At 39.3% G+C, this 11,797-nt stretch overlaps 1 protein-coding gene across 1 annotated transcript; it reads left to right on the top strand.

The window, feature by feature from the left end:
- Positions 1-465: 465 nt before the first annotated feature.
- On the top strand, positions 466-7,636 carry snupn (snurportin 1). Its single transcript, XM_044036277.1, has 9 exons — positions 466-560; positions 2,566-2,730; positions 3,033-3,216; positions 3,539-3,643; positions 5,556-5,652; positions 5,834-5,931; positions 6,096-6,173; positions 6,616-6,696; positions 6,861-7,636. Exons 2-9 carry the CDS (start codon positions 2,573-2,575, stop codon positions 7,173-7,175), a joined length of 1,116 nt encoding a protein of 371 aa, XP_043892212.1. The 5' UTR covers positions 466-560; positions 2,566-2,572; the 3' UTR covers positions 7,176-7,636.
- The last annotated feature ends 4,161 nt before the right edge of the window (positions 7,637-11,797 follow it).

Below are 11,797 nucleotides of genomic sequence, written 5' to 3'. Positions count from 1 at the left end.
TCAAATGCCTTACAGTGTTGTAAATGAGAAGTTTAGATAAAATAAATGGAGGTCCCCAAAAAAGACTGTATAAGGACTGCTGTTGACTGAAAAGTGTTGACAGTTTAATCATAATCATTTTGAACGCCAGTTATCATCACTTTGACAGTTTCATTGTTATGTTTGCTGATATTATTTATGTAAATCATTTTAATAACTTCAGTCTATGCACGGTTAGTAAGAATGGTCAGGCTGTGTGTCGTTTGCAAATTCGTATTTTATTAGGAAACACAGTAATGCACTTTCGCTTTTTCTGTGAGAAACAATGTAACACTGCTCTGCAAATGAGGTTAAACCTCATGGTTAAATCATCACATTACATAGTTTAAAAGTATGTTGACCAAAATGGAAGGTAATTATTTTTTGGATATTCAGATGTTTCCCACCCTGTGTACATAACTGCTCTGTGAAACCCCGGGATAGTTTGCTGCTGTTGGTCGGCCAACTAAAAACTGGTGGGAAAGATGACAGCGTGACGCCTCAGCTAAAGGAGCAGCAGCGGTGATCCATCCATGTCCAAGGTACCTTAGTAGCTGATTTATCCTCTGTTGTCCGTCCACACTAACTGCACAGTTATTAAGACGAGGTTGATAATCATGCGTGTGTGATAAAACAGAAACAGTAACGCTGCGTTTGTCGGGTCGGCGTAAACACAACTGTATGCGAGAACATTTAGCATAATGCTAGCTGCTAAAATGAACTGTTATCTTCTCGGAAAGTTTCTGCGTTAAATCATGCAAAACAGACCCCGTCATACATGCTAATCAAAACTACAGTTATATACAGATACAGATGTTTGCAATTCTGTTTTACCAGTGTAAATGACGTCACATATATCCGTAATTCAGTTTTTACTAGTCAGAATGACTTCACGTGTGTAGGGTTTGTCATTATAGATGTCTACAATCCAGTTTCTTATATCTACAACGTAATTTTGACTAGGCATAATTCAAGTTCAAAATATCTTTAATTATCCTCAATTGAAGATATCTACGTTGTATTTTTTTAGATATCCTGAATGAAGTTTCACAAAGTAAGAATAAAGTTGTAGATATCTCAAACTTGAATTGATAACTGAAACTGGATTTAAAGATAACTACAAAACTGAATTCTAGATATATATAATGACAAACCACATACACGTTCTGACTAGTGAAAACTGAATTTCATCTGAAATTGCATATACAACTACAATTCATACCAGTCACAATTACATTTCTTTACTGAAGCAATAAACAGTAAAGAGAAGTGTGTGAAGGTTTTTCAGAGCATGCATACTCTAGGAGAAGAGGGCTTGAAGGTCCCGAGAGGAAACCATAAACATAGAAAATTGAAATTAGGTTATATCGTTGAAGAAGACTGTTCATTGAATGTGTTTGTGGATTGTTGGGGGGGGGTTTTACCATAAAAGAGCCCACGGATGTAATAAAGGCTGGGGCTAATACACCTCAAGACCAGGATTATGATAAATTACGAACACTTATTATATACTATATTATGTTGGGGGTATGTCCTTGCTCCCTATAACTACATCTGGGATGCTAGGATGTCAGTAAAATTGAAGCATGTAGTGGTGATACCAAATTTAAAAATCAGGAAAACATCCATCCTGTCCTGCACATCAGCCCATAGCTTTAACATCTGTTCTCTGTAATTTAATAGACAGAATTGGTTACTAATAGCTTTATTTTAGTTGTTTTATTTTCTTGAAACAAGTACTTTGTGAAATATTAATAAAATGGTTTTAGAATTAGTACAGTGACAATGGACTCTATTTGTGTCTTAGACCAGTGTGTGAGGAGAGGAGTCATTAATAAGGCAGTTGGAAGCGGGGTATTATTAGATATTGAAAACTTGTATGACTCTTTGTGGAGGGAAGGAGTTTTATTTAAGCTTCATGATGCATTATTAATGGTTGAATGTTTTACTGGATAAAGACCTTCCTGAGAATTGGGTGGGTGTTGTCAAAAATGGCTGAAATAGAAAATGGCACACCCCATGGATTGGTCGTCAGTCCAGTCCTTTTTAATTTTATGATGAATGACATTTTTACACTTATGGGCCACTTACCCCCCAAAGTTGATTTGGGGGGGTGGAGTGGCTCAGTGGTTAAGACCGGTACCCCTGTGTTCAGAGACACATGTAATGTAATGTAATTTGCCTCAAGCAGAACTGTACTGCAAAATGACTATTGGAAGATTGCTGGTGGTTGGAGGGTATAAGAAAAATAATCTAATTTCCTGCTCATATGGCAGCTTGCACAAAGCAACTGGTGATCTTATGGGCAATGCAGTGGATTGAGGAGGTCAGACCTGTTAACCGTATAATCTACTCTGAGTCTGTGGCTGCTCTGATGGCATTGAGGGATTGCAGATCAAGGGCCCGTCCTGACCTGGTTTTTGAAATCTTATGTTGCCTATTCAGGGTTATTAATCATGTATTTAGCAATGGCCTCTAGTGAGGGGGATAATGATTCTTGGCAAGAGGGAACAAATGTTCACAAGCTACCTTTGCACTGATTGACAGAGTCCCCATGGATGACCTGACCCAAGCTCTCTCGGCCAGCTTTGCTGTGTCCAAGGAGCCCAACAGTACAGCTGCCCCCCACCCTCGGCTGGCCCAGTACAAGAGCAAGTACAGCATCCTCGAGCAGAGTGAGCGGCGGAGGCGCTTCCTTGACTTACAAAAAAGGTATTACATTCTATTATTTATCCAGTCCAAATAATCCTTGTTTAGATACACAGAAATTTACTTCAGTTTCCTGTTGCCTAAACCTGGTGTAAATAAGAGGCTAAGGTTTCCGCTGCATTTATATTCGCAGTGCCTTGGAGGTCTTTCCTCCATCATGATTCACATCTGGTTTGGGCTGTTTCTAGCTACATACATACTGTACAGTTTGTGCACCTTTAAATTCCACAGGTGATGTTGTTGCCATTTCACAGCGAAATATATTCAAATATTTTTGAATATTTATTTTTTTGTGTTTGTCTCAGTAAAAGGTTAAACTATGTCAACCATGCGCGGCGTCTGGCTGATGGGGACTGGACTGGAGCAGACAGTGATGGGGAGGAGAACATGGAGAAACTGGAGGAGGGGGAACAGGAGCAAAATGGTACTACAGAGGAAGAGGAGATGGAGATTGAGAGGAGGAAGCTGCCAAAACATTATGCTAACCAGGTCAGTGTTTGAATATTATGACCCACCTATATTACTCTTACTCACGTAAGGAGTGAGGGATACCACATTGCTTGATTTTACTATGATTATGCTGCATTCTTCCTTTAGTCCAGCAGATGACAGCACAGTTTCTAGAAAACCAGCCCAGCTCTCCAGCATTAGATTGCGCATTAGAATGTAAAAGACAAATAAAGAATGTCACAATAATGTTGAAAAAATATTTTTTACATGTTATTTTATTTTATTTTATTTAATTTTAATCAAATGTAAGATGAAGTGCTTAGTTTGTTGATTATAAAAAGATGATATGCATTCTTCTCAGATCATGCTGTCAGAGTGGCTGGTGGATGTGCCATCAGAGCTGGACACTGATTGGCTGATGGTTGTCTGTCCTGTGGGGAAAAGATCTCTCATTGTTGCCTCTAAGGTAAGAACTTGTCACTGCGGTTTCACTGTTTTACATGTTCTGTTGCTGCAGTCCTAATTTCAAGAAGATATTTACTGTAGTGCCCTACATTGATAATTGTCTGCATATAAAACTGTCAAAACCAGTTGGAATTATTCTGTGACCGACTTCTTAATTTGAATCACTTTACATCTCTGCTGATTTTGATGTGTCATCTTCCAACCCTGATGGAAAGTCTTACACTAGTTTCCAGATTTGATTTACTTGGAGCACAGAGGCAGACTCTTTTCTCATTTGAATGCTGTATTACAGCTTTACTGAACAAGTGTTTTGTGAGGATTGCTGCTCTTGACACCCATTTCTTGTAAATTGGTGCATTCCTGGTATCAAAGAGAATGAGTTGAGTTGTGTTAATCTCTCTTCTCTGAACAACCTCGCACAGTCTTAGTAATATGTGGGAACAGGAAGAATTTCCCCCGATTTTGTGGTAGAGAAAGCTGGAAACCAGAAGTGATTTAATTATTATAATGCTGATGAGATGTTAATTTATGTGCACATTGAGTACCATACGAATCATGTAATTTGTGTAATTTGAGTATGAGTCGCTATGTGGACCAGTGTAATCAAACAAATGTGCAGCTGCTTAAATAGCCACTGGAAACAGTTCTATAGGACGACAGAGATATAATGTTATAATGAAGTGTTGAGGAAAGTATCAAATGCAAGTTGTGCCAGAACCACAGATAACACAAATTGCATTGAGCCACAGTGTCTCAGTAGTCAATGGGTCAAAATGAGAGTTTGTCACCAAGGTGACAAAGGGTTTAAAATGTAAAACAAATGGCTCATTTATCCTGGTTTTGGATTAGTCTTGCAGTTTATTAGTCTTAAACAAAAGCTTGGAAATTCTTATCAGTATGAGTTGTGGATTACTTATAACTGGAACAACATGCCTATCCTGTCACACTGGCCCTGCGGTTTTCCTCTATCAGGACACACAAACCTGTGTTGTTGTAGTGCCACTAACACTACACACCCTGTGATGCAACAGCCATCTACAGACTGTGTGTCTACAGTCAACCAGCTCTTCAGTCAGTAGTTCACAACTTGATCTCACAGATGACAAATTTATGACACTCCACTGCCAAGTGCAAACTGAGAATTTGGGGTTCTTAAACATATGCAACACATGCTGTAGAAGACAAATGCCCTACTTGTGATTATTATTACAACTTGTATATTTAAGTTGACCAGTGTAGCATTTTTCGCCTTTATATTTGCCAGTATTTTTGGAGCTGATCCCCTTTTTCTCATTACTCCAGCAATTAAAGTCGGTGAGTTAAGTAAATGCATGAATATAGCGCCAGTGAATATGAGCATAAATTGTGATATACTGTATTTTAAATTGGGCAGGGTAATAATTCAGGAGTATCATACTCATACTATTAATTATTATACATACATTAGAATTCACAAACTAATTGACGAGGCTTTTCCTTTTAAAGATATTATAGATATCTGCCTTTTTGTTTGTTTTATTGATTTCTTTATAGATTTATTCAAATCATCAACCTATCAGTATTGTAAACCATGGCATGAACATGTTTTCTGTGACCTTACATGAAGGTCTAAGTGTAAGGTTTAGAGTTGGATGTATAATGTTATTAAAGCCAGCTTTCAAAACCATGTGTTACATGCTAAATGGTTAAATATACACAAGGATGCGTGAATAAAGACCATAAGGCCAATCAATAGAAATACTATGAAAGAAAAACTCATTCTCTGTTTTTGTATAAAGACATGGCAGATGGCATATCTAATCCTGTTTAACTGATGCTGCATGGATAAACTAACAAAGCGGAAGCCATTGTCTCTTTCATCATGTAGCGTCTCTGTTCCTTATTTTTATTTTTTTTATTTTTTTTTCCTGAAGGGTTCCACTGCGGCATACACTAAAAGTGGCTACTGTGTGAACCGTTTCCCCTCCCTGCTGCCTGGTGGGAACCGACACAACTCTGCCATGGGAAAAGGTAAGTGGGCAGGTTCAATCTGGTGGACAGTTGTCCCTAAAATGGAATGACTGCATTTTGGAAATGTGATAATCTAGCAGTTTCTAACCATAATCTAGCAGTTTCCATATCTCAATACCTCATTTATGTTTCATAGAATCGGGTTTAATTCCTTAACCTAAAGTGCTTTTTCAACATTCAGACTACACAATCTTGGACTGCATATACAGCGAAGTGGACAGAACATACTACATCCTGGACGTCATGTGCTGGAGAGGCCACCCGGTCTACGATTGCCCAGTAAGACTGGCCTCTAGTCCTAGAGCAATCCAGGAATGCTTGTCTAATTGCTTAAGTAACAACGTCTGGGCCACAGATGTGCTTTTGACCATATTGCCCGTCTCATTGGCTCAGGATTGGAAATAGGAGTTTTTTGTTTACAGTACTTGTTTTCTCATCAACAGACCGAGTTCCGTTTCTACTGGCTTCAATCTAAAGTCCAGGAGACAGACGACCTATCAGAGATCGCCAAACGCAACCCTGTGAGTGTCAGCAACCGGAAAAGTGTCTTTGCACTTCTTATTCTAGTTTCCTGTACTCGGTATTGTTGCTTAAGACACTGTAACATGTTTATTTAATCTTGTGCTTTTGGCATTTTGTGTTTGACTGTTGCTGCACCTTTTCCCCTCACGTGGGGAAAAATACAGCTCTGAACTTGAACCTAAACTTCCTTAGGGAAAATGAATGCTATTTGGGAGTAATTATGGACTAAAAATGATTATTACACACAAAGCTTGAAGATTATGGAACTTGAGTGAGCTTTGGTTTCTGCTTCTAAATTTCAAGTATTAGTGTTGCCCAATCCACTAGATGTCGAATCAGGCATCAGGAATTAGATCTCACCATTGCAAGCTATTTGACTGTAGACAAATTATAATAATCATAATTAACTTCATGGTGCTCTGACTTTGTTTGGTGCAACAGTTCCGGTTTGTGAGCCTCCAAAGCACAGACTGCACGACCGAATCCATTCAGAAAGCCCTGGCAGCTGAGTACAGCTTCAACGTAAGTACAAATCTTTATCTCTGTGACCATTTTTCAACACCTTGCCCTGCTATAAATAAAACTATAAATCCGTTAACACCTATCATTATCTCTTTATGAAAGACAAACGGAAAAGCATCGTACGTCAGACCTCAATTGGCCTAATTCTGAATTTGTGGCTGCAGGTGGACGGTCTCCTCTTTTACCACCGACAGACCCACTACACTCCTGGCAGCACCCCACTAGTTGGTTGGCTTCGCCCCTACATGGTCACTGACATCCTGGGTATAGAGGTCCCTGCAGGACCCCTCACCACAAAGCCTGAATATGCAAGCCACCAGCTACAGCAGATCCTGGAACACAAGAAAACATCGAGTGAAGTCCGCCCAGCCAACAGAAGCGGTGGCTACGAGTTAGAGTACCTGTCGACGCCCAGCCAGGACGGTGGCGATTCTCCGAACTTTCAAAAGCCAATAAGAGAAGCCAACATGGAGGTCTAAGTGGGAGGCTTAAGAGAGAGCTATGCTGCATGTGTTTTTATCGTTGGCTATAAGATTGACATCGTTTCTTACCTGCTGCAGATATGATCACCAGTGGCAATTAAGAATAAGAGCTTGCAGCAGTTAAATATTTGATCAAGTATTATTTTGCTGCTCTGCACTTGGTGATCTTTAATCTGATCTCACATACAGAAAGAACATCTCGTCTCCTCGCGTCTATTCACCAAAACTCTTTATTATGAGCAGCAATAGTCTGAGCCGCTGTGGTGGATTATTGAGGATTCACTTTTGTTAGGTGAGATGAGCCGACTGTTCAGACCAGTGTTGTGTTCAGATCTTGCTGAACAGCAGTAGTGATTTTTTTAAAAATAAAAAATAAAAATAATGTAGTATGTTTAAAATAGTTGAGAATGTGTTTTAACATGTTTATTTCTAAATAAAAAACTTTTTATCGGACAATACTCCTGTGCACTGTGCTCTTGTGGGTATTTAATTGAATGGTCTGTTAATCTGGATTTTAAGAAAGGTAAGTCTAACCAACCGATTTTTCCTTTGCTTTTTATACAATTATGAATATACATCTAAGTCGTTTTGGCTTTGTCATAAAACAAAGACTGAAAACTACAAATATAGGGATAGAATGTAAAAAAAATACACTATAAATGTTTGATGTACACTATATACACTATATAATAGTTGCCTTTCCGTGACCATGTACCTGATTGTGCTTTCTCACACAGCGCTGTCCGTATACCTGCAAGTAGCTGACGTTCCAGTATATGGTGAGCTATGACTCACTGCTGTAACCACCTCTCATCAGCAGAATTCACGTGCATCTGTTCCCCTCTGCACTGAGCTCACGGTGCCATTAGCATAACTGAAAAGGCTAGATGCAATCTGTCAACGGGAAAAGATGTGTGGATTGTCTGGCAGGGTTGTGAACTTTGTTTAGTGACCTGTGCCAACCTATCGCAGCAGCGCCTACACCTGCCGTAGGTTGCGAGATCTTTATTGTGTCAAGTACTTTACATTATCTGAGGGAGGGACGTGACCTGATGTAACTTTTTTTTGTATCATAATTGAGATGTTTTCTGCTTTCACCTTTTAATATACTGAGGTTGGATCTGTAAGTCATTGGTTTGAGATGTTGAGAAAATAAAAGTCTCGACTCCGTAGGGCCCGGCTTTGTCAGTTCATCTATTATTTTGCTTTTAAGTCTGATATTTTAAATGATTGGTCTGACAGCCGTGACTCTGTGGTGTTGGGGATAAAAGCTTCAGCTTTCACTTCACTTTACATCACTTTGCCTCTTTTCGTGTCACAACTTTGATACATTTGTGACGAATGTGGGAGAAACATGCACTTTTTTTTGTTTAATGAATAGATCAATTTTGCATCATCAATAGGTTTTTATCGTGAACTATACATTGTTCCATACGATAACAAACTCACAGATATTTTTATTGCAATATCATGATGGAATGTTGTCCCATACCTCTACTAAACCGTGACTTTTTTCCCTTTGACAGTTGGACTATAGTTAAATTGACTGGCCCCCTCCTGACTGGACTAGATGCCCAGTGGCCCCGAGCTTATTTAAGTTTGATTTCGCTCAGTGCATTAGCACAGCGTCACAGAGATGCAGGCTCTGGCAACCTCGGCCTGTGGATTAAGCACTTTGTGCACTTGCTCAGGGCAACAACCACAAAGTGGCCATAGCATTAATCGGCTGCGTCTTACAACTGTTACATTGTTTCGTAACTTCTTTATATAGTTGTTGTAATCTATGTTGTTTACAAGTTAAAAACAAAACAAGGATGTGTACATTAATTTCTCTATGTGGTGTGTGTAAGAGAGAAAGAGACATTTGGTGGTTGTGGCAAACCAATCTTGAATAAGGCCTCAAAAATACGAGGGCCAGTGAGCAATGAATGGGGGTGGCTTTTTTTTTATTATTTAAATGTATGACGTGGGGACATTGCAACATGTAAATATGCCAGATTACAGCCATTTGCTAATTTATCTATTGCCCCCTTGGCAGCTTGATGGAATACAACAAACTACACAAGAAGAAAACAGGAAATATTCTAATTAAAATAACAACAGCTCAGGGTGAAACATAATTGCTGTGTTCCAGTAAACAAAGACAAACTATTAACAATATAAAATGTGCGACGCGGCCAGACAGGCCAGGAAATGGGGACCATGAGTCTCAAAGTGCTAAAGGCACCACAATGTAAAAGTGACATAAAAGTGCTTCTTTTATTGCACAAGGATTTGTAAAGAGTTTTAACTTAATTCCACTTAGATTCGCAAAGGAAATTAAGGCAAATTGCACATTTGAATACCCAGACTTTGAATATGATGAAGTGTAATGTTGCTTTCTTGCTTTCTTTCTGTTGCAGAGAAAAGACACATTTCGTGTCTGAGCCACCGCTGGAAAGTATAACTCTTGTTTTCCCCTCGTTGTGCTTTTGTGGTGGTATATGGTTCATGCCACCTACACGGAACATCGACAGGTGAAAAGAAATAACATGGTTGACTCATCTTCTGTGTGAGAGCTGATGGTAAGCAGTCTCCATTCTACACGGTCGGACAACAAATGCTAAACACAAGTGGTGTTATTTTGTATTTGTTTATTTTTGGTTATACAATCAGGTTTTTAAGGATGTTTTCAAGAAAAAGGAGAATTGGTTGTGGTTTGACCTTCATCAGGTTAAAGTCTCCCCAGAGATTAAGGATAAATCTCCTCTTATGTCACTGCATCTGAGGGATATAATGTTTGAACATCAGGGCGATGTTTAATAAATAATGCTCACTGTGAGCAGTCTGATGTTTGTTTTCCTCTTTCTCACACACACACACACACACATTCAGTCACCTACTTCTTGGGCTTTGTCAGCGAGAGCAGATTGAGGCGTGTGGTTTCTGCAAGAATTCAGCTATTAGTCAGCAGCACGGATCACTTTCCAGGAACTGAGCACGTCAGTCCAAAGTAACACTTTTCAGAGGCTCCCACACATGGACTGATGCGTGCAGTGTTGTTAACTTCAGGCCTCTCTGATCTGTATCAAAACCCTAATGTCACAAGACTTCTAGGGAGTGGAGCAGATCTATTTCTTCTGAAAGTCATTGACCTCCAAGGTTGGTTTTTAGTTCCTGGTATTAATCTGAAAAAGAGAGCGAAAGAAAAATATAGATCGCTAGAAGCAACTTCCTGTAGATATTTTGAATACATATTTTATTTTATCATACATTTTTTAGTTTTTTAACAGAGAAATAATAAAAGATATATACTTTTATGTGTATACCCTGAATAAGTCACTGCAAACAGGTAGCATGTCTGGGAAAACTGCATGTTTGTCTCGCGAAGCTAAGAACATAATAGCAATCACATGTTCAGCTCTTTATCCTTCAAACTTCATCCAGTGTTTTTGTAATTTCAGCTCATCCTCGAGTCATGCTGTCGCATAAAATGCCTTGACATCTTCATACAAAATGTTCACAGAAGGCATTTCCATGAAGCCTTTGTATGGACATTAACCCATTTAGACTAAACGGAGTCATGTGATCTTCTCAGAAACTAAATGTCTTGTGTGGTGTGAGCCGAGGTTTTTTATCTCTTAAGAGGCTGATTCGCCGCAGTGGACAGGACCTGAGTCTATCAATGAAATTTTGTCAGTCTATTGTCGTCCACTCCCTTTTTCCTTTGGGTTTTTAACCTAGACTGTTATCTACAGTCCACCTATTATGGGGTCTTGATGGAAATTAAATGCGAGGAGGTCGACACGGCGTTGAGAGATCTTCTCATCCTCATTTACAGTGTCATTAGGAACACGTCACGGTAGCACATCAGTGACCTTGCAGGAAATGCTGACTCCTGACTAAACCTGAACTGACCTCCATTCTGAAAGCCATCAGGAGCTGATAATATTCCTATAGTTAGACCTGTGCGCAGGTCATATTACAGCAACTTTATCATCCTGTTGGGTATTTTCTGTTTCATATGATGTCATGCAGTTCCTGTAAAGTGTGTGGAATGTAGCCGGGGGATGCATGAGTTGAGACATTCACTAATTAAATTACTATTCTTGCAGTCAGCTACTGGGGAAGGGCCTGCTCCCTTTATTAGTAATTTCCTCTCATTTTGTTTCATGCAATAACAGCACGCGCTGTTCCGCGCTACACACAGGAAGTGATTTGTTTTATGTCAAGACTGAGGCGACAGAGACCAGAGAAGGGGGCAAGTCACACATACGCAAGTCACACGTCTAAACCTTCAAGTCTCTCGAGCAAGTCTGAAGTCATTCTTGCAAGAATCAAGCAAGTTATACGAGTCAAGCCGTATATGAATATAGAGGATGAAGATGATTAACCAGATATTCCACATTTAAATATGCTTTAATGCTTTTTATGGACCGTTTCATCTCATACAGCTGAATTGTTTAAAATGAAATACTGACATTAGGCCGACATTAAACTATAGAGATGCATTTCAAATATTGGGCTAAAAAATGGCACCATAACCAGCTTTCGACCAAACAACATGTTAACTAGATTAAAATAGCATCCAACTGACTTCCTTTGTGGGGTTTGACAAGTCGAAAGTTCATGTAATGGTG

Source organism: Solea senegalensis, linkage group LG10, assembly GCF_019176455.1.
Source record: "Solea senegalensis isolate Sse05_10M linkage group LG10, IFAPA_SoseM_1, whole genome shotgun sequence".
NCBI lineage: Eukaryota > Metazoa > Chordata > Actinopteri > Pleuronectiformes > Soleidae > Solea > Solea senegalensis.
The sequence above is the reverse complement of the archived record's forward strand: the minus strand, read 5'-3'. Positions and strand labels throughout refer to the sequence as shown.

Excerpts from the sequence above, each read along its gene's own strand:
- snupn (XM_044036277.1), top strand. The coding sequence starts at position 2,573 with ATGGATGACCTGACCCAAGCTCTCTCGGCCAGCTTTGCTGTGTCCAAG. Across the intron at positions 2,731-3,032 it reads TTCCTTGACTTACAAAAAAG|TAAAAGGTTAAACTATGTCA; the intron begins GTATTACATTCT and ends TGTTTGTCTCAG. Across the intron at positions 6,174-6,615 it reads AGATCGCCAAACGCAACCCT|TTCCGGTTTGTGAGCCTCCA; the intron begins GTGAGTGTCAGC and ends TTGGTGCAACAG.